The sequence below is a fragment of the Chlamydotis macqueenii genome, chromosome 2 (genome assembly GCF_036417535.1).
Source record: "Chlamydotis macqueenii isolate bChlMac1 chromosome 2, bChlMac1.mat, whole genome shotgun sequence".
In the NCBI taxonomy this organism is placed as follows: domain Eukaryota; kingdom Metazoa; phylum Chordata; class Aves; order Otidiformes; family Otididae; genus Chlamydotis; species Chlamydotis macqueenii.
In genome coordinates this window covers 72,510,820-72,534,457 of record NC_141557.1, presented here as the reverse complement: position 1 = coordinate 72,534,457, position 23,638 = coordinate 72,510,820, and the positions used below count along the sequence as shown (strand labels likewise).

The window sequence follows — 23,638 nt, the reverse complement described above, 5'->3', positions numbered from 1 at the left end:
ACTCAGTAATCAGGCTAGACAGATACCTAATGCCCAGGTCTACAGCATCTTTTGATAAGGTGCAAAGAAAACTCAGGTACAGACCATTTTATGGAGCCAAATTTAGCCACCTTCTGACTGAGGTCAGCTGAAAGCCAGCTTTACACATGAGATCAATAAGAAAATGAATAACATTTCTAGCCTGACGTGCACCACTGTGCAGTGGGGACTGTAAGAAACTGTTGATTCTTCCAAAATAACAGTATGGTTTACATTGCTTTAATTTCCTTCTTATTCCAAATTATCTCCAATTCAAATAAACAGACCTCTATCATGTAAAACTGATTTAGTTGGTTTTTGAGGTAGACTATAGCAATATATTTTCCTGTGACATTACATAGTATTCCAGTAAACATTTACTGACTCCTGCATGAGGTCCAGTTTTGCAAAGACACGTGCCAGTGAAATAACAAAGGTTGAACTTAAGATTCATATACACAAATTCACAACAGATTTAAGAACAAAATATTACTCAGTATTAAACAACCAGAAAACTCCAATTGTGTCTCTGTAATGTCCAGCCAAAAATCTTTCTACATTTGGTGCTTTTCAATGATAATCAGGAAATTCCTTACCAATGCTCACAAGTTTTTAGAATAATTTGCTAGGTGCCTATAGCTTATTAGGGCTTCCATCCCCAGAAGCTTAATGGGAGCAGAACTCAAAACTGAAGGACAAAGTAAACTTTAATTTCTTCACAGATTACATGCGAACTAAACCAAACTCTTTCGGACCCTCGAGAAGAAATTAAAAACTCATATGAACTTTAAATCCAACTCACTGTAAACTCTCTAAAGCAAATTCAAAAATCTAAAAGACATTTCCTAAAAGAAAAATATACTTGCAGCACCCGACAAGAAAAAGCATCTTCATATTAAATAAGCCTTAAACCATCTTTGTCATATATGGAACTGAAGAATTGCCTGTTTTAAAAACAGTCACGTGGGACAGCGTCAAATGCTTTGCACAAATCCAGGCAGATGATGTCAGTTGGTTGTCCCTTGCCCACCAATGCTGTAACCCCGTCATAGAAGGCCACCAAATTGGTCAGGCATGATTTGCCCTTAGTGAAGCCATGTTGGCTGTCGCCAATCACCTCTTTATTTTCCATGTGCCTTAGCATGGTTTCCAGGAGAATCTGCTGTGTGACCTTGCCAGGCACAGAGGTGAGACTGACTGGTTTGTAGTTCCCCAGGTCTTCCCCATTCCCCTTTTTAAAAATGAGGGTTATGTTTCTCCTTTTCCAGTTGTCAGGAACCTCACACACTGCCACGACTTCTCAAATACAATGTCCAGCGGCTTGGCAACTTCATCTGCCAGTTCCCTCAGGACCCGTGGGTCCCATCAGGTCCCATGGACTTGTGCACCTTCAGGTTCCTTAGATGGTCCCCAAATTGCTCTTCTGCTACACGGGCAGTTCTTGACACATTCACAGCTTTGCTTTTTACCTTCTAATTGATCCTGAGATTAGCAACTGTGCCATGAAACCAAAGGTGAAAGTCCAGTTGAACCTATGATGCAGGACTTGATAGTTTTCCGGTATCTGCCCCAAATCCTAGCATTTCCAAATTAGAAATATCTGCAATTGATTCTTTTAATATTATTTCCAGAACAGATATTGCTTAAATGGATCTCAGTAACATACAATTTACATTTTACCCCTCATTGTGATTTCTGCCAACTGCCCTGCTTGTGCAATACTACGAAAATGAAAACAAATAAAAATCTCAAATGCCCCCATTATTACTCTTAAGAAATGGCACAGAAAGATTCTTTGTGCTAAATCAGGAGATCAAGCTCTCAGTTTTTCCAAAAATTTTAGATGGAAGTGGAAAGTATTTTAGGTTTTTTACTACATAAGAATTCTGACCTGATGGTTTCCCAGTAGTAAGCTGTTCAACCTCATTTTTAAGAGATAGAAAGTAGTGAAGAGAAGAACGTTTATAAATAAGTATAGTCTTTCTAAGACTATATTCAAATCTACTAAATTCTTAGTTTCTGTGCAAGAAAAGAGATGAAAATGTCTATTACTTACCGCAGTGTGGGACAGTCTGCCTAGAAATTTTTTAAAAAATGCTAAATTTTTGTTTCCATATTCAGAAAACCCCAGATGTTAACTCCAGTGAGTTTGCTTAACTATCGCATCCATATCCCACATTGGGATACCCCATATCCCATGTTGCGTAGTTCTGTGTGTGACCGTAATAGCTAGAGTAAAATTGTCATGTGAAATTGAATTTTTTTGGCAAGAGTGGCAGGGTTTTAAAATGCTGTATCTAGGCTAATAAGTGTTAAAGATAAGCTATTTGACAGATCTGAAAGCAGACTGATTCAATTTGTACAGCACTTCATAAGCTTCAGGCTAACAGAAAGTCATACATGTAAACTGCCAGGAGCTGGCAAGAATGCTAGGAGGTTTTTTTGGCTGCTTTACCAAAATCCTTCAAAGAAACTTACCACTACTGCACAATTGAGATCTACAGGAGAACCAACGGAAAGGTCATCTCAAGAACAGGAACTTTTCTTTAAGTAACTCAAGACAGATGATTAGTTTAGTTGAAAAAAATCATGCTACCCAAAGGGCCATCTGATTATTAATTCATGTTTCTACTATTAATACACAAACAAAGGATTATAAATCAAACCTGGATTTTGGCAGACTTCATGACTCTATGACTGAAAGTCAAGTTTGGAAAACAAATTCCAGATCCTACCATCCTGTGATGTAGATTCTGATCTTTTCAAAGTACAGTCTAATTATAGTAGGAACTGTCACACACAAATGCTTCATTATTTAATTTACAAAGCAACAACTTCATCATGTCTCACAATGAGTCAGAGCAATGTTAACCTATCGCAGAAACTGCAAACCACAGCAGGCTTCAGAATCAAGCTTTCTGAAGTGTTTCAGGTCAGTAACACCATTTCATCTCAAGACCATTCTGCTTTAAAGTAGCTGCGCTGCATCTCTGGTCTGGAAATTAGTTCCCTCTGGCAGCAGCAGGAAATATAAATTAAAATGTGCATGTCATAAGTAAAAAGCAATGAGCAGTTATTGATCAGGAGTGACCTCCCTCCACATGCCTGCATGTTGGCTGGGAGAAACTCCACACACTACAGAAGTGACGGTTTTTATCACTGAAATTCATCAAGTGTGCTGGCACTGTGGTAAACATCCTACCAGCACCATATGATGCATGGCTAAGAGTAGACATCAAGAGCATTTAAAAAAAAAAAAAAAGAAGAAATGATGAGCAATAAGAAAGTGGGTGAAACATTATGACTGAAGATCATCATCTGTTGTTTTTTAATTACTCAAGCAGACTTAGCATGGCTAAGTAAGCAATACTATGCAATATCAGAACTCCTGCATGCTGTGGGGTAGCCTGGATCAATTCTGCTTGCCATGGAGGTCAAAGGTGGGCAGAATACCACTGCATGCATTTCAGAACTGGAACTGCCTTTGTAAAACATCTTTTGCTGCTCCTTGTTTCCAATTAAATGTGTGTGGGCAAGAGGACATATCCCACTGTACGTATGTTAACTCAGTATGCAAATAAGCAGCTGAATATCCATGTCAGCAATTATCTTCTGTACAGAGACTGGCTTGTTTGGCAGCAATGAACGCCATGGGCAGAGAACTATAAACATCTGCCTGTGGCTGGAGATACACAAAAAATACTCTGTGCATGACACTTTGGGTAAGAAATTCTGGGCCCCAGGGAAAGACAGAGTGCAAGGTGAGGATGATGGACCAGGAGGATGAAGATGGGTAGAGTGTGAAGCCAGTTAGGGTGTGGGAAGCCAGACGCGGATACCACACAGGACCATTTAGCTATGGCCAGGTTGGTCTTTTGAAACTGGCAAAGGCCTGAGCTACCAGTTATGCTGAGGCAGGGAAACATGAATTACTACTCTGTGCCCACAATCAAGAAAAACATAACTAGCCTCACACCTAAAAGACCAGTCCATTGTCACCCCAGAATAGTAACTGTGATCTAGTCACAATGCTTTAAAATATCTCTTTATTTGTTAAAAAGGACCAGCCATGATGTAAACAGCTCCTAAAATACCACCACCACAGAGACTTGCACATTTCAGACAGCAGGTCTGATTGGAAAAAGGAGGAAGTTGCATCTAAAACCAGTGCACAGCTAGTGCAGCTCATGCAGAGTTGATGCTGAAGCTGCACTGAGTCTCTCTCAGTCCCATGGAATTATATGCAGAACTATGATAACAGCACTCTGTATTTGCATTTATTTACTGCACCGATCTACTTCCAATATAGTAGTAACAGATCTACCAGCAGCATGCTTAGTATAAATTTTGCATTCATACAAGAAATGTCACATTAAAAATGCTGTTCTGAAAGTCACGTTGAAAAAGAAGATGTGGTATGAATCTACAAGTGCAGGACCCCAAATATGTGTGCCTTACTGTGACGAGCTGTAATTTGTCACTGTTTCATGAAACACAGATCAGTGGGTATTCAGTGCCTCCTCCAAGCGCCTAAGAGAAACTCCTTCAGCTGCACATCTATTCCATAACCCTAAAAGCACCAAGCCAAAATGAGCTAAGCATTGTGTGCTCAGGAATATCAACTTTTAAGAACTTAAAGGCTGATTCTGATGCATAAAGGTTGGATGAGAATTAAGGAAAGGAAATACAAGCCCACAATTATTCTGCAATAAGACAGCCTATGCTTTTATTCCCTTTGTTGAAGAGATTCAGCGAAGCATTACTATAAAAACATGTTAAAATGAGAAGCAAATGGCATTTAAAACACTTCCTACTTAGGGCAGACCTAAGAGCAAGGGGAGCAAGCATGTAGGAAGGAGAGTGCTTGAAGAAAGAAATAAAAGCACAGTAGCTGGCACTTCTCTGCAATAATATTATCAGCCTGCTGAGAGCAATTACAATAGCACAGACAGCACTTGCCTTATTGTGACCTTATTGAATTAAATCTGAGGAAAAAAAACTCTGAGATTCAGCAGGGAATTTATTAGAAAATTTTAATGCCAACTTAAATTTGATCCAAGGGCCTCAATATTAAAGGTCATATCCATTACTGTATGCTGGGAAACCTTGCGTCTCTCTGTTCCTATGTTCCACCCTTTCTCAGTTTTGTTTTCTCTTTTAAGAGTAGGTCAGACTCTCCTTCTCTCAGCTTCACAGCACTCGGTATTAGAGGTATAAGACAGCTATTTACATTTTAAAAAGCCTTAGCCAGTCGGTCAAATAAAGAACTCAAATCTTACTTTAAATGAAAAGTTGAAAACAAAAACAAAAAAAAATCAAGCAGCACTGACAAAGCTAATGTGCTATACAGCTGGGTTTCACCACCTTGTGTGGATATATAAAACATGTAACCTGATCTTCACTGAATTATCTGCCACTATATCCAGATCGTCACCATGACAGGGGAGTCAGGTATGAACTGACTACTGATTTGCACGGAATGGTAAAAGCTGTGTAGTGTTTTTAAAAAACTAATTCTTAACTCTAGATCATTGCAAACCTTTGAAATTGGAAGCACCCATCATTGAAGTTTCATCAGCTGAGCTTCAAAGGCTCCTTGTTTTTATGTCACCAAGCACAACAGTGGCAGCGGTTACTGGGTACTTCTTCAAACCCCATCATTCCCCTACCCAGAGCTTTCAGCTTTACAACAGGAGGTGCACAGGCTAAGCACCCATGAAAAATACAATGTGCACTGTGTAGCTCATGAATTACTCCCTGAAGGAACTGTTCCCCACACATTTGCAGGGTAGCTATGTGAAGTTACTCTTTTTTAGCTGAAGGTTTAAAAAAGAAACAGATGGCCTGTACTTCACCAAAAGATGAAAAAGACCACAGGTTCTGCTTTTACACGGTACTGATTTTTTTTTTAAATATTAAACTGTATTAGAGGGAAAATGCTAATGTTCTCAAATGCTTATGTAATTTTGCAGCTTACATTCTAGTGACTTACAGAGTACCTTGAGCTCTTAAGCACCCGTATTAGTCAGCATAAATGTGTGAACAAAAGTCCAGATCCTTGCTATCAATCTGCTCAGTTACAGAGCAGAAGAACCATCCTCTCACTTTAGCCTATGAAAATATACATTATGGATCTTCATTATACTCCTTACTTTCTCAGTAGCCTCAGTATTCACTTAATATACAATGTCCGAAGAAAGGAAGAAGGCTAAAAGACAAGTTTCCTGTACCAGGCTCACTTAGGTTTCAAAATATATCCTACCTGATGACCTGGTAGCAGCAATTTCAGTCTTCCCCAAAGTACTGGAAAACCTGGCAATTGAACTAGTTTAACCTATCCTTCAGGCTATGCTGGCATTAGATATATTTTTCGAGGACAATGCATGAAAATGATATTTTCTGAACTTAATTCACACAAGATTTTACATTCTTTGTGCTAACAGCCAAACTAAATTTAGTTTCATGTACATCTCAGGTATCTTAGTAGGTTTGAAACCAAAAGGGCAAATACAGTTTGAATGCCACTGAAAGGTCACCACTTCTTAAAAACTTGTGTTCACACATTCATATGCCAACCCAAGCTTACCCTTCTAGACATGGAAGCAAACGACCCACACAGCAGTGTCTGGGCTGACATGTCATATCAGCTGCACCCCAGGATGCCCGCTTTTGAAAATAAATATAACTTATTCATACAAGCATGCTACTGCAAAGCCCTCTACACGCAACATGAAAGTACTTAATCTGCCATGCTAAAGAAAGTGTCAATGCTTTTGTCTTCTGAATTGCTCTACCCTTCACAAACAGATTGATGACATGTTCCTGCTTTAATGTGATTTGATTTGGTAACCACTGTCATTTTGTTTGTTAGATAGCTGTCTCTTATCAGTCTTGTCTCATTCAAAAAAGGAGGGAGAGGCTTAATTTATTACTTTTAACACTTGCAAGAAGTCAACAAAATGGCTGCTAGATTAAAACTGAAACATTTAATACTTTAATTTGTCTTTTCATATAAAAGCTAGCCTTGATGTTAGAGTACAGACATCGTAGTCTTGTACATTGACAACAAAATCTCTGGGTCTGCTTTTTTTTTTTTAGGATCTGGGCAACACATGATTTCTTCAGTTAGAGAGAAGAGGACAGGAATTACAGAAATAGAAATTTCAACCATGACATTGGGTAGTATGGCATCAGGCTTCATACTAATGTTTAACTCACCTGTTTCACAACCATTTTTCTCTCATACAAGTTAAAAGAAGTGAAATAAAAACTATCAATCTGTTAATACTAGTTTTCAACTAATGGTATCTTATTTGAAATACGGGGAAACATAGTATTTTAGAGTACTAAGCTAGAGTACTATGTGAGGATGGAGCTGGGATGGAGAACAGGCAAGGCAAGAGGAATGGGAATGTAGACATGTCTGATCTTGAATTGTTCAGACAGGGAACTTGGCTACCCGCATCAAGAATTGGATGTTTAAATCAGTTCTCTTGTTTCCTAGGACTGGGACTCTGGTGAATTTTTTACTTATCCCTTGACAAAGGGGTTTGTTGACATCAGGTATATAAATATTATTTTTCTACTCTTTCAACTAATTAAAGACGTTAGTCATATTCATTCTGCAGCTCTACCAACTCCTCACCTGTTCCTCTTTCTCAAAATAGTATTTATTTTTCTAATCTAATTTTCAACTTAAGCAAACAGTGCATCTCTAACTCTGTGTAAAATACTATTTAATTCTTCAGCATTTCAGGTAACCACTAATTTAGTTCCTTCTATAAGGAGCATTATAAAATTAGGCCCTACATAGTAAGATTTCAAAATAATTAATTTTATATAATATTTGAGTTTAACAATATGAATTACTTTTATCTGAATTTTTGTATGTATATATATATTTTCTTGAAAAACTGCAGTTCACCTTTAGGATCTCAATTAAAAAGACAAGTAAAATTGTAAAACCCACAAATAGCTACTTCCCTCCCTCTCTCTTTTCCTATCCTGGTGTTCACACTGGCTCTGACTTAAATAGAAAATAACAGCATTAACTATTAAGTCTTTCTTCACTGCTCATTAGGCGGGCTTAGTTCTTACATTGTCTTCTGTGTGGCCCATAAAGCATGGTAAGACTGACAAAAACAACCTGGTCAGCATCCTGCTAGCTTTCTGTCTAAGCAGATTTTCTTCTCCCATCTACTGCTACTTGGATCTAAAAGGGACAGAGAAGACAGAGAGGTAGTTAATAAAGGGATACCTACTGAGATAGGCAGTGTTGTAAGACTTGGAATATAATGCTTTAATTCCTGTTATAAGTATATTTTGGGCACCTGGGAAAATAATGCAGATCCCTGTGCACCAAAGTCTTTAAATATATGCTTAAATTTAAACAGAAGTAGCCTCCTTCATTTCCACCTCCATATCTTAAGGACAGGCAAGTGGTGAAATGCACAGTCAAAATCAGTGTGCCTTGTTCTCCCAGAGCTCACCACGACTTCTGCACAGTAGCAGTAGTGCTAGCAGCTCTCTCTGCCCTCTGACTTGCCTGTACAGCTGAGAGAAGGTAAACAGTCCCAGCCCTGACAAGTCCCTTGGGATGGCGCAACAAATGTATGTGTACTGTCATACACACAAAATTATTAGTAATAAACCCAGCATTTTGAAAAGACTTACTTCCTTTTTTACCCATAAAGCATACCATACATGTGGTAAAGGTATTTTACTGTCGATGAGTTCTTCAGTATTATTCTACAGCATGACTTTTTATATCAATTTTTTCTCCTCTTCCCCCATGAGCATACATACAAATAATTTAAAAGCAATTTACAACATGTCAAACTGCTTAAGGAGACTCTTAAAAATCTAATGTATGAAGTTAACCATTGGCATGATTTGTGATTGAAGTTCCACTGTTATAACTTGACAATTAAGAAATATTGATAAATGTAAACACATTATTGATGTCAATTAAAAAGCACAAGATTGATTAACCTCCCAGAGGTATACTGGCACAAGCAGTTAGAGAGTAATCACCCCCAATAAGTACTCACTACTGACAAATGTGCACAGAAATTAGACTGCTGTGAGACAAAAAGTACTTTCAATTAAAGTTGAGATCATTTGAACACATAACCAAAGCATTGGGTCAACAACAAAATCAACAGAACTACAACCAAGATCCGTATTAATGTGAAAGGCTAAGTGAATAGGTCACATAATGCTCTCATTAACTATACACTTGGATGAAAATATTGTTAAAAATTACCAAAGCAACTGCTCAGCAAGTGAATTATGCTCAAAGGAGAAAGACTATGAACGTACTATTTAGCCACTACACCGCAATATTCGTAACTACCCCGGTGAGAGACAAGGCCTTTTTTATGGGATAAACAGCAGATCTTTGTTTCAAAGTATGTATTTATGTACATTCTACAGGTGACCAAATTATAAAGGTAAACTCAAAACTCTGCTTAGTAATCGTCCACTTCCTGCAAAGCAAACAGCCTGGGAAGGACTTTCAGGCAGTCCATACCTCAAAGGGGGGAAGCATACATCTGACATACCGCAGAGAGAACAACAGGAATCAGTCAATTTGTGATTTAAATGTGACTGGAAGAGTTTGGACTCCTTTTTTTCTTCTTCTTTTTACTTGCTTTCAGAATTAATGTACTGGCATAATGCCTGTCACCAAGATGAAGGGCACTGCAGCTATAGCTTTTAATGGCCAAAAAAAAACCCCAGGCTCACCTCAGAAAGCACAGAGCTAAAGACAGCAGCAATGCACCAGTACCAAGGAGACTGCGTAAACCCTAATTAAACTTCTCTCTACATTCTTCTCTAGAAAACAGTTTTCCCTGCTTAAACTTCCAATGGCTGGATCAGACATCCTGATACTGGAATCTAGAAACTTTCTTCCCTGAAGCTTGGCTTTTATCACAACTTCATGGATCAAACACATTTTCCTCAAATACAAGCAGCTTACTACAGAGATGCTAGACAGAATCCAAATTACTGCAAAAAAGGATAAAACTGAAACATAACACGTCAGTTATAAAGCTTCATTGTTTGAAAGAGCTTTATGCGAAGGCCACATATACGCTTATGTTTATTGTCAAAATAAAACAATAAAACTGGATCACTGTGAATTTACCTGGCTGCAAATTCAGTCAAACAGTATTAGCGACAGAGACCATGTTTGGTGCTATGCTAAACCACAGGGGTATTCAATGGACCCCAAGAGCGGACCCCCAGAAGATTACAATACATGCAGACATACCAGAGACAGATGACTGTGAAGAAGGCTTTTTTTCTTTTTTTTTTTTTCCAAGTAACTGTTTTTTTAAAAATTTGTATTAAATGACAGTTAACGTTGGTGAGGTTTATAAACAGATTTCATTTTGACAAGCAATTTTAAAGTAAGAAAACAACTGGCACCTTTGCAATTGGGATAATGCAAGAGCTTTACTGACTGAACCAACAGAAGCATGAAGATTGTAAGATGGGGAAATAAAAAGCACTTGTGAAGCCAGACTCTTAGAGCAAATAGGACAAGTAAAGTTCTTTGCAGGCTGGCCTTATGCTGAGAATGAAGAAGAAAATAAATTCTTTAGACTTGACAAACTATCTGTGGAATAAAAAAAAAAAAAAGGCATGTGACTTACAGTGGCAGGGAAGATTTTACATACTGTATTTTCAATGTGCTGAGGGGAGATGCATGGCCATTTGAAAGGCCAGAAAAGAGCGTAAGTAGCTTAAAGAGGAGCTAAAATGCTCCCCCTTCCCTTCGTTAGCTGTAAAGGAGAAAACTGTAACTGGAATATGCTGAGGGACTGATGACTGAGCATGGGGGGAGAAGACGTCATTAAAAAACAAACCGTACCACAGCTACAGGACTAGGTGACTTGTCGGATAGCGAGGGCGTCAACACCAACGTCATCCTGAATTACAGACTGCAGTTCAAGGTCAGAAGAACAGAGTCCTGGGGATCTGAGGGACCAGACAAACGTGCCAAAGCTCCTCCTGGAGTGAAGCGTGCCTGCTCAGTTGCGGTGCCATTGAACCTGACACTGTCTCCTTTCAATAAGCAGTACAAAACCAGGAAGGAAAGTTTTCTCAGCAAGGAAAGCAAAATAAAACAACAACAGATTAAAAAGCAACCAACAAACTGTGGGAGATCAAGACAGAGGTCACTGTTGTAATAACAGCACTGTTATCTCTTACTTTTTTCAGAAGTCCTCAAAACAGCAATCCCTTCCATTTCCTCACGGTCTAGCTGTACTTAAAACTGCTCTACCCTATGATAACATCACTGAAAAGGGACACTCAGGAGAGATCTATGTTCTAATGTGAACATAAGTCACAATACACATGCAAGGCTTTTCCAAGGTTACACATTTCATAAATAACACACAAAACTGCCATACTTCTATTTTTTCCTATTCAGTAAAAAAAGAGATCCTCCACAGCTGTTCTGCTACGCAGCAGACACCACACAGCAAGACAGACAGGAAGTTGCTCAAAGGTTAATATACTTTAATGCTAGAAACTCAGTCTTCAAATCCGCCCTCAACTGGCACCACTACAAACCAGACTGGCAGGCAGCAACTCAAGATCATACAGATTAGAAACACAGCAGAAGTCACTTGAGCTGCGATTAAAACTACCAGCACTTATTTCTACCTTCCCTCTCTTGGCAATATTTTATATTTATGGTAGGACACACATGCACTTGCTGTTACTCACCTCATTTGGGAGAGGCTCCCTTTAAGTTTTGTTGCAACAGCCACCCCCATGAACTGTATTTATTTACACACTGGATACAAGCCCTTGAGACACCAAACACAGGAAAGCAAAAAGCATGAAGGGACGAGAGGCAGATGAACACCTCTCCCTGAAAACATGAGCTTTCCTTGCTTCTCAACCTTTCTTCAGCACAGACTGGTTCAATCAGTGCTGCTAACTGTTTCAAGAAGCTGCTGCTAACTGTTTCAAGAAGCTACTGATCAGCCAGGCTGATGAAACTTACTCTTCTCCATGAGGAAGTTTAAACCTAGCATTTACTTGATCAGATGTGACATACTGCCATGCCAAATTGCCTACTAGAAAGTAAGTCCTTCTCCTGTCCTTCAGACAGCCCTCCTCTGTGCATAACATGAGATGCTCAGAGCTCTGGATGCATTATATAACTACTTATTATTTATGATAAGGCCCCAACCCCACTGGATTAGCCACTAAATACATTTAACAAAATAATGGCAGCTCTTTATGACAGATAATTAAAGTACTTTAAAAGCAGCTGCCAACACTCAACGGTTTATATTTTTTAGGAAAGGATACTGCATACATCAAATGCTGTGTTTTACACTAAGGTTCTTAGATCAGAAAGACAAAGCCTCATTCTACCTCTGAATTGCCTTTGCTTGTAGTCTAAAGGTTACTTTCAATGCAGGGTCTACTTTGGTATTTAACATTGCAGGCAGAACCTGCCACTTGTGATTTAGTCGGCAGGGCCAAACAGCAGCAAATCACCTGTGAAAACACAATCTTGCTCTCTGTCAGAAGAGTTAAATGAAAGCCTAAGGAGTAACACCGCTCTGGAAATTCACACAGGAGTAACCTGGAGAACCATGCCACCTGAAGACAGGTAAAATGTCTGTTACACTTCCTGCACATTCAGATGCTAGAAATTAAGCTGATATGACAGCTCTGGGATTTTGGCATCTGTCACAATATTGCATATCTCTAAAGATATCCTACAAGCCAAGATGGAAAAGCTATTTGAAAAGGCTGGCCAAAATGGACTTCACTGCTACCAAGTCCTGCGAAGGACCAAGTTCTGATTCATCTGGGTTTCTGTTCAAATTTACCAAAACTCTTTCAAAGTTACTTCTACTAATTTTTTTCCTTTGTTCATCCTCCCTTTCCCTTCTAAAAAACCTTATGGATATTTACTGGACATAAAATGCACTTACTCTCATACTGGAATACAAAACCAGTATAGCTCTGAATTTAATGCCTCTCCATTTCAACTTCAATTTCAAGCTTTCTCTTGTTTACTAAAAGACAGGCACTATCCATCCCATCTTAAACTTTCCTCCATGTGCATCTGTGTCTCTTTCCAAGTAAAGAGCTCTGAAATTTACTGTATGTTAAGGATCTCTATTGCTTTCTTAATCATGTAGGCTACCGTTATAAAAGAAAAAAGAAATGTATATTACTTGAGCTATGTTTTCAAAGTGCATGGAAAGTAAGTGCAAATCAAACATAACAAATAGGATTTAAATGACCCTGAGAAAAAAAGTATCACCCCCAAAAGCTTTGGAATGTTGTTTTTTTTTTTATTATTATTATTTTTAAAAGAAATCAACAGAAAAATCCCCCCTATGCCTTCTAAAAACCAAAGTCAGCTGATTTAAATTTAGTGTTTGTCTTTGCCATAAGCTTCCAGCATAATTTCAGTAAATGCATGCAGAGAATCAATCAAGTGAAAACTCATGATCTGCTAAAACAATTAAAAACTGACTACCAGTGTTGCAGCAGGCTAGGAGCAAGAGTTGGCTCTATCCCTGTTGGCACTATCCTGGCAAGAGGCTCATGCCGACCTCTTGCTAAACTCTAGATGCCATTACAAGTATTTAGAAGTGTATAGATGCTTGATTACCTTCAAAAACTGATACCGTGCAGCTACTTGATAAAACTGTTTTAATACGATCTTTGTCCATTGTTTGATTATGTCATTCATCTCCTGCTCTTCTTCCATGAATGAGGCATTTGAAAACTCTTTCCTGGATCTACACTTGTTTTAACAAACAAAACGGCTCAAGAGGTAGGAACAGTTCCCTCTGTGCATAATGTTGGCTCTATTCTAGTTGGAATGTGTAGGTGCAACTGCAATAAATAGAAATATATGACACTAGTGAAAAAGCAACAAACTTTGAAGGACTCCTCTTACATAAGAACTGTAAGTCTATAAATTTTTGTAGATAGGTATTTGGCATTGTGAAGCCGAAAACAAAATATTGAAGGAGATTCTCAAGAAAAGCAGTAAATTAATCTGTGATTTAAAAACTCCCTTGCAGTGACAAACTTGATAAGAGGAAACCATATTAGAGCTCCAACATAACTGGGTAACAGCAGCAAAATGTGACTTGCCAATAGTGTGTACATTACTGGTCAGTAGTGTGGCTGCTGCATCCTGCACCCAGAGTGCATAAAGAGCTTTATTCTTGGTATTTTTTCCACTTGGCTTCAAAACTGCTGCTAACAGAATCAAATAAATTATATGGTAGTTTGCAACTTTCTTACATATTCATAAAAATTAGACAGAAATATGACTTGTAGCCTGAAAGTAAAATTACTGTAAGAATTTTCATAATGAATCTTCTGCTAAGGGCATTCACCCTACAGTGCTCTGCAGTATAAACATACGTATCTTCAGATACACAGAATATTCCTTGAAGGTTGAGAAGTTCCTTGAGAGAGTAAATTCCAATGTCACTCACAACTGTGTAAATTGGTACCAGGCCCTTGAATGCTCAACAATATGCTTTCAGTCCAGAAACACACACACCTTGGCATTTACTAATTTACCTGCTATTGCTGGAAATCAATCATAGGATTACTAGAACTGAACTATGGAAAACAATGGGAGTATTTGCTGATAAAGCCACAAAGGATGAGTTAAAATCCAAAGCAAGTGCAGTAAACTAAGGTACTTCTACCTTTTGTTTTTTAGAGTAGCTATAATTGAAATGGCTTGTCCTGCTAAGATTTATTAAACATGCTTTAATATTTATATTATTTTGATTAACAGAAATATGTTTCTGTTCTGGTTTTGTTTAGTGAGGGGGGGCCTAAGGTGGCAGCTTCTGTAGGAAACTGCTAGAAGTCGCTCCCCTTTGTTCAGTGGACTTGGCCAGGCCTAGGGCAGATCTGCTGCTGGCCAAGGCTGAGCCAATTGGTAGCAGAATGTTCCGTGATAACGCCTCTGTGATAACGTATTTAAGAAGGGGAAAACATGAAAAAAAAAACAGAGAGAAGATGTGAAGCAGCTGAGCGGGGGGCAGAGAGGGAGAGGCGCGAGCCTTGTGGGCCTTGCAGGCCTCACCCTCTGGCCTCCCGCTGGGTGGCCGACTGGGCCCAACTCAGCCCGGCCCGGCTGCAAGAAGTGGAGAGGAGATGAGAAGTGAGTAAGATGTAAAAAGGATCCTGAGAGGCGTCTGCCAGCCTGTTGTGAGGAACGGCTGCAGATGCCAAGGTCAGTGAAGAAGGACGGGAGGAGTAATGCAGCTCCTGGCCAAGAGTCCCCTGCAGCCTGTGGTGACGACCATGGTGGAGCAGGTTGTCCCCCTGTGGCCCATGGAGGTCCATGGAGGAGCAGAGATTCACCTGCAGCCCATGGAGGACTCCATGCCAGAGCAGGCGGAGGCCTGAAGGAGGCTGTGGTCCGTGGAGGGCCCGCTGGGACAGCTGTTCTGGAGGCACTGCACCCTGTGGAAGAGATGACCCATGCCGGAGCAGTTTCACAAAGGACTGTGGCCCGTGGGAGGGACCCCACGGAGGAATGCAAGGAGTTCTTCTTCCCCCGACGACGAAGTGGCAGCATAAAACATCGCGTGATGAACTGACCGCAACCCCCATTCCCTCTTCCCCTGCCGTGCCGCTCGGTGGGGGGAGGTAGTAGAGATAATGTTAAGCCTGGGAAGAGGGAGGGTGGGGGAGCGGGAGAGAGACTGTGTAGTCTGGTCCCGATTGGGGCTGAACTACGACAGTTTCCTTATGCTATGGCTATGTTATTATCAGTTCATCATAATATGAGTGCTGTATGACCTGGTTTTGACTGGGAGGGAGTTAATTTTCCTCTCAGTAGCTGGCGTGTTTTGGATCTGTGATGTGAAGAACATTGATAAACACATTCATATTATGAGTTGTTGCTAATGAGACCAAGGATACTGTCCAGCTTTCCAGGTCTCGCTAATGTGCAGGTGCAGGAAACTGGGAGGGATACAGCCAGAACAGTTGAGCCAAACTGGCCAAAGAGAGTATTCCATGCCATAAACGCCATGGTCACTATAAAAGTGGGGGCTGCCCAGGGACAGGACAGCTCTCTCACTGTTTTGCTTGCTGCTTGGTTTCGTTTCAATGATCACTGCTCGGGATGGGCTGTATTGGTCATTGGGAGGTGAGAAACTGTGCGTCATTCATTTCGTATATTTTAGTATCCCTGTATTTGGTTATTATTATCATTTTCCTTTGCTATTCTAGTAAACTGTCTTCATCTCAACCCACGAGTTTTCCTCTCTTCCCAATTCTCTCCCCCATCCTGCTGGGGAGGGGGAGGGAGCAACTGTGGGGTGACCACAACACTGTATGAGTGCATACGTTCAGTATCATTTCCACTTCCATTCAACTGTTAATTGAATCTATTATATTGCTAAGGTGAGATACTGCTAATGAACACCTCAAGAGGGTACAGCACTTGGCTACACAGAGCACTGGCAACTGGCAACAGATCCAGAAGAACTGTTCAACTGTTCTTATTTTCCACACATTTCAAAACAAGGCCATACTAATAATTTTTACTAGAAAAGGTAAATATGCAGAAACACAAGAATATGAGACCGAAATCTCATTCTAAGTATGACAGGAGCTTTTATCAAGGCATAGTCATGAAGCATTTCATTTAAAGAAATGGAGCTAAAGTTACTATAATCAATGAATACTGCAGGGATTAGAGTGTACTTAAACACATTACAAACATGAAAAATGGTGCAAGGACTCAATATTTATCATTATCAGTGAAATATTTTTAATAGGGTTCTTGTACCTCAAAACCACATTCCTTCGTTCTTCTACATATCTGAAGGGAACAGTAACAGAAGTCTAGCCTGAGGAAGAACAACTCAAAGGAAAAAGAAAAGTTAATCTGTCCCCTTAGAAAATGCCGACAACTACCCAGTTGTAAAGGAAGCAGGTCCACACATCCTGGCTGCCTAACCACTCACGGTGCTTCTCTTGTCTCCCTACTAAAGGTTTGTGCAAACCATGATTCTCATCAGTTTGGATTATTTAAAGGGACAAACAAAGGCTCTGAAATATCAAAACTGTTTTAGTGACAAGTACTGTAGTTGTATGAAGTCAAAAAACAGTACAATTGATACTAAAGCCTTCAGATCTGCCAAAAAACCCCAAAATAATCATTCCCAGATGGACAACAAGATGACTGGTATTTTCCAACTACAATCTAAAACTGAGGAGAAAGAACTGTGGAGGAATACGTAAGAATGAGATGTCCTATAAATTTAAACAGGAATTTAATCAGAGCACAGGGGTCTTATATAGCTTTTGAATTTCACTTTTATATTTTCAGTTCAAAACTTGAGAGCCAGCATGCCACAAAGAAAACTAGCAAATACTTCAAAATACTCGGTATTATCCTATCTTCAAAGTGGCTGCTAAAACTTGAATCTCAGCAACGTAGCGGTAGAGGTAGCATTTCAAGGCAAATTCTCCTACTACTAACATATTCCAACAGCAATGGAAACTCACAAATGAAGTCATATTAACACAGCTGGGGAATGGCTGTTAGGATAATCCTCAAAGAACTTCAAGACTTAACCTCAAAACTTTTTACAACTTTCTACTTCAAACTTACTTGTAACAATGTATTTCTCACAATGCCCTTCTTTACAGGGAGGACGCCACAAATTGTGCTGTTTACGCAGTAAACACACCAAAAAAATCTTCACAAGTATTGTTGAGAAAAGAATCAGAGTTGTTCCTTCCTTTAGCCAGACTATTTTTAAATCGAAACCAACAACAAGCAGAGGAGGATTAAGGCAGAGATTAATGTTCTTCCATGCTTTTCAGCTTCATGAAGCTACTTTTACAACATTCAAGCAAATTGTATAGTGACTGACATGAACAAAATGACAGTAATCTGTCACTATTTCACATTTCCCACTAGGCTGGTTCAAATAGTTATTTATGAACCTTACACTTCAATGGTCACTTTGATGACTAAACCATAAATTAGAATGTAAAGTGAATATAAATTTGATTTTAGAGTAACAGCAAATTGTCAGCAAAGTGGGATATTATTTAATTCCTATCGACACGCTATGAAAAAGTCAGCAATACCAAGATGCACTACATTATAATAAATGCCAAAATAGCAAAAAAATGCACACTAGTTCTCATGTTTGCTTCAGTGCTTCTGCATTTAAAAATAAAAGCACTTTATATTATGCTCAGTTGGTTTTAAATATAAAGCCTTAATAATGTCAGCTGACTTCATTACTTAGATCTTCAATTAAACAGGGAGCAAGAATGAATTCTTTTTCCACAGATCATGATTTAATTTGACAGCAAGTAAACATTAATATGAATTTAAGTGCTAAGGTTTTTAGTAGTTCTGATGAAAAGCTTACTTTTAAGACAGGGTTGCTGTTTTGCCAATATTTACCTCTTGCTTTACAGCTGAAAGTGAGATGACACTGAAACATAATAGAAATTCTGCAAAGAACAGCAGTTCTCCATTTTTTAGAAAAACTTTTATTTGGAGGGGAAGGAGGGGGAATGACTCAGGAAAAAAAATTCCTTGTTACTCAAACTCTTGCAGGGACTCATACATCAAAAAATTATTGTGATAAACTAATTTTCTTTTAGCAGATTATTTTCTGTTAAAAAGTTAAAAGTTCCATTACTTATTATGTTACTATGTGTGTTACTGTTGTTACTCACACAAACATACAAGATAAACATATACACCCTTCCAAAACTCTATGCAGCATGTTTAGAATTTGTCAGGAAAATTTCTAGAAGTGTGACATAGAAGAGGTACTTCAATGTAAGTTTCAATGGTTTAGCAGTGTTAAAAATGGGAAAGTGTGTCAGACCCTTTAATATTCCTTACTTTTCAAGTATATTTTTCCTGAATTCTAACACAGAATGATAACAAAATGTGATCCAATTTAATACTACTTTAGCTTCATCAGACTGGTTTTGCAAATCGGAGAAATCCCTTAAATAGCCGAGATATGAAACAACAAAGAAAGAAGCAAAACCCTGCAGGTTTAGCAATAACTGAGGCCATTTTACCTTATTCTGGTATGTCCCAGTGACAGAGATACCCTCCAAGTAACAAACGCGTAACAGAAAGATAGGTACTTAATGTCATTTGTTTGACAACAGTTTGATTATAATATATTTAAGATATTTATTTTATACACTAGTTTTCTATGTTTGCAAAACTAAAACAAACATGGAGAGATTTTCATATTCTGAAAATTCAAGTGGTGTTATTCCAGAGAACTAGGGCACTACAGGCCCTTTTTGCTTCTGAACATCTTCCCAGCTGAAAAATTCACACCTACGTATAAAACATTTTAAAACAAGATTTATGTATTATGTGGTAGAGTGAAATGTGTCTCTAAATGACTTCTTTCAATCTTGAGTGAAGAAAGGTTTCTTATAAAATTTCTTTGCCATTACTACAAAGTAGAAAAATGGAAAAAAAAAAGTAGCAGATTAAAATGGTTCTGCTGGTGTAAGGAAAAAAGCAGAATCAACACTACGAGAAAAAAACAAATCTTGTCTAACTTTTTATTGCTGTTATTTTCTTGTATGAAGAATTAAATGCACAACATTTTTGCTAGTGCAAAATACAGGCCAGTATATGAAACGGTTACCTACTGTTCACATACAGGCTTGTTAGAGATACTTGTGTACATACAGGCACATGTATATGTTATTGAGGCACAATCCTTAGGCTAAAAGAAAACTTCATATAAGGTGCAAGACAAGACCCACACCCTAGAAGGAAAGGAGTCTGCCCTGTCAAGAGTCTGTTTTAGAGAAATGGGATCTTTTTTAAGGGACCACAGTAACAAGGTAATCTGGGTGTTCACAGGACTCAGACAGGAGAGAGGAGTTCTACTTTAAAATCTGTCTCAGACTTATCACGGCTTAGATGAGTCAGTAAAACCATGTTTTGTCAAAAGAAAAACTGGAAAGCTTTTATATTAGCAAGATTTACCTGCCATCTGACTTAGAACGACTTTTTATTATTTAGGCTCATAGAACCAGCGAGAGCCAAATTCTACCTACATCAAGTCAGGGTACCCTGGACACTAAGGTAACTAGCATTCTCATTTCAGCATTCCTGATACATATCTAGAAAGTGGGAACAATATTTCCCACCTATTTCAAGTGCTTTAATACCTTGAAATTGAACTCTTTTCAGAAAAAAAAAAAAAGTACTTGCTATTATAAAAGAGTTGAGCCAAGTAGGTCCTAGTTATATTTTAAAACAAAAATATATTCAGTCATCCATTTCCTGGCAAAACAGTTACTGTGGTAGCCTTACTAATGTTTTCCTGATTTATCAAAGATAACACATTTACTTTCTTACTTACAACCATCACAGAGCATTTTCTGACATGCCGACAAGAATTTATTGTAGTCACAATCTAGAAGAGATTTTCTGCAGCATTTTACTGTGGGAGATCACTCATTCCCAAATTGGTACTTCTTTGATGCATATTTCTGAAAGTGGCAGAATTTGACACTGTACATTCTTATCTTTTGCCACCTCCTGTGACAGATGCACTCCTCCTGTTTGAACTAACTGAACTTTGGTCGAGGCAGATGCCTAGCAAACACACCTAAGCGAGTTTAATCCTATTGTGTGAAGTTATCAGTGAGAACTCAGCACCAAACCCAAAAAACCCCAGTTTGGCTGGAGACTATGCTGATATGTGGCCGAAACAGCATTAACACAGCAGAAAATCTGCCCATAAATCCACAACTTCATGCTATAAATATATCAGGGTCTGTTGAGCTCTACCTTCATAGCAGCTGGCTGCGTGGCAGTGATCTCCCCTTGAGTAGGGACACCTCTCAAGGTTGCCCCTCGAGGCTGAGAGATCCCTTACTGGATACCAGACATCAATGGGTTGGTAAATGATATCTTTTGCATGCATGTAATATTTAAGATACATACAGTAAGCTTAAGTGATACTCTTTGCATCCCATACTAACTTTAAGTGTAGTAGAGTATTGACCACCAATACATCTGTACTTATTAAACATTTTACGTAGCTGAATTTATCCATTAGAACTCAATAAACTAACTGCTAGCTCAGATCTGAGTGATCTCTGACTCTTCTCCTGTGACACCACCTCCTTCATTGCTTCTCTAGCCTCTAATAACTGGATATCAAGGCACTACAAGATAAAACTTCAAAAAAAAGGGTTGAAAATGCTATTCATCATCTACAGGTACGAAAAAAAACACCTCAATATTTAAATATAATTGCATTCAATCAATCCAACCCAAAGAGCTTCTTCGAGAAACACTTCTGAAATACAAAAGTAGCAGTGTGTTTGAGTTAAAAAAGGATAGCAAAGCTATGGTAGCACAAAACAACACCTGTTCCTGGGAGAAGAAATTCCAAAGAAATAATTTAACTTGCACCAAAATATTCATACTTAATTACCAAATCAAAGGGCTCAGCTACCTACTGAAATAAGAATCCAGCTAATTGACCTGTTGGTTGTTAAAAGATTCATGTTAAAACAGACCATAGAGGAACAGGTGCACATATTCATTCAAAATGTAATAAAAATACTACTGAGCTCTGGCCGGTGTCAGTAAGGGCAGATTTTGCAAGGAGGGACAGTTTAAGTATTGCAAATGCCCTTAAAGAGTTCAGGCACAGAAACTTGCTTTCTTCAAATTAGCAGTGGTCACTGCAGATAGACAGTGGGTATGTAAGAGAAGTAATAAAGTATCTACTGTTCCACAAAGTATAATTCATGTCTAAATAATATGGTACCCAGTGGAAGGACCAGAGATGCTATAAACGCATCAGACATGATCTGAGAAAAAAATATTGCCAGTGACTCAAGTTTTTACAAAGAAAATTCTATCATGCTGCTTGGACACATTTAGCCAGCATTTATTTAATTCACTTTAGGATTTTCCTGTTCTGCTATTGTTCTAACACTGTATCTGGAGGTTGGAAAAATTAAACACAGAAGGCAAGACTATTTGGAGTGAATGTCACAGATGCTCTTCTAAACCTATGATGGAAGGAGGAAAGTGTGAGGAAAGGAATCTAATACACATGAGCTAGAGGAAATGGATTCAAAGAAAAATAAGGGCAGACAGAGAAGCAGAGTGAAAAGGTAGTAAAACAAACAGCAGAAAAGGTAATGGAAGAGCTTTTGAAACTTTTGACAACAAGGCCTGTTCCAGTTAACGCAACAAACATCCCTAAATCTCCTATTGCAACCACTATGGATAAACAGATGTTTCCCACCCTCTCAAACTCAGACATAAAAAAAAAAAATACTGTTCATTCAGAGATGTTTCGAGCAAGGATCTATTTTTTCCATCTGTAGCAGCATAAGACAGTTAACTCGGGAGCATACCACTCTTCGATAAAATGAGAGAAATAAACATACCTGCCGATGAATAACCTCTAGATTCGCTTTGGCTTTATTCACTAGTTCTTCTATTTTTTCAGCATCCTTTATATTCTTGTTTTCTCTGAAGGCATCTCTTATCCTTCTGATGGCATACATTCTAAACACAAACAATAAGAAGATATATATTCATAGATGTGCCACAGTTTATGACATTTCAACATTCTTTAAAACATGCTGATTTTAAAAAATAAATATACAGACCTACACTTACATATATTTGCACAGTTTTATACATATATCTTTTTATTCAGGGTCTTGTCTTGCCTGAGTTAAAAGAGTGACCAGATTCTTTAATTAAAAAAAAAACAAGTTATTGTAGAAAAATTTAATATTTCACATATCAGTCCAGTCCTTACTGCTTGTTATTGCCGTAAACATACTGTTGGATGCCCAGCATGGATACTGCAAAGCTCCAGAACATAACAAAAAGCCCAAGAACCAAAAAGTAATAATCCAAATTATTTTGAATCAGTGTGACTACTCTTATTCTGCCTACTCTAAAGGTCATAGAGCTAACCACTAACTACATTATATGTTATTACTAGTTCTGACTTTGTAACCTAGAAGTCAACAAAGGTAGACTGATGGACCAACTATAACAAAAAGGGCTCCTTCCCTGTCACCCCCTGCCTCTCCTGACAAAGTATATTTCACCCCTCAGTCCAACATCTCCTCACCCATTTCCCCACTAAGAAGCAATAACAGGACATGATATCTGCAAGTAGGAAGAGGTCATGATCTCTACTTTCAGAGAGGAAGGTCCAAAGCTGCAGCTGCCTCCGAACATCTTCCCCTTTCTTTTCAACAGAATAAAGAACCTTTACGCAGTCTGTAGTGAACTGCTCAGTAAAAAATAGGGCCAATTTCAATATTAAAATAAAATGTTCAGACTGAGCAGTAACACTTTCATTATGCATGTGCTTGGGAGGGGAAGGAGGAATGGAAGTAAACTGATCCTGCTCAGCTATCTTGATAATGTTCCACTTCTCTACCACCACATCACATCAGAATCATTTTTACTACAGAAAGTAAAACCCCGTGTGTGGTGCTGGAAGGAAATAAAGGCTGCTGCGAACACCACAAATAGTGTAATATTTCAACAACCGTTTTCAATCTTATATGAAACACA

At 38.5% G+C, this 23,638-nt stretch overlaps 1 protein-coding gene across 5 annotated transcripts in view; it reads right to left on the bottom strand.

The window, feature by feature from the left end:
- The window catches only part of LYRM4 (LYR motif containing 4), a 96,203-nt gene that overhangs the window by 49,113 nt on the left and 23,452 nt on the right, over positions 1–23,638 (bottom strand). For 2 of the 5 annotated variants that reach the window (XM_086740266.1, XM_086740267.1), the window contains exons 2-3: positions 22,486–22,606; positions 2,075–2,094 (exon numbers count right to left, since the gene is read on the bottom strand). In XM_086740266.1, the coding sequence (XP_086596392.1) occupies positions 2,075–2,094; positions 22,486–22,606 (141 nt within the window). Of the gene's footprint in view, positions 1–2,074; positions 2,095–4,498; positions 4,589–11,760; positions 11,844–22,485; positions 22,607–23,638 lie in introns of those variants that run through there. The other 3 variants (XR_015257631.1, XM_086740269.1, XM_086740268.1) reach the window with 3 other exon arrangements.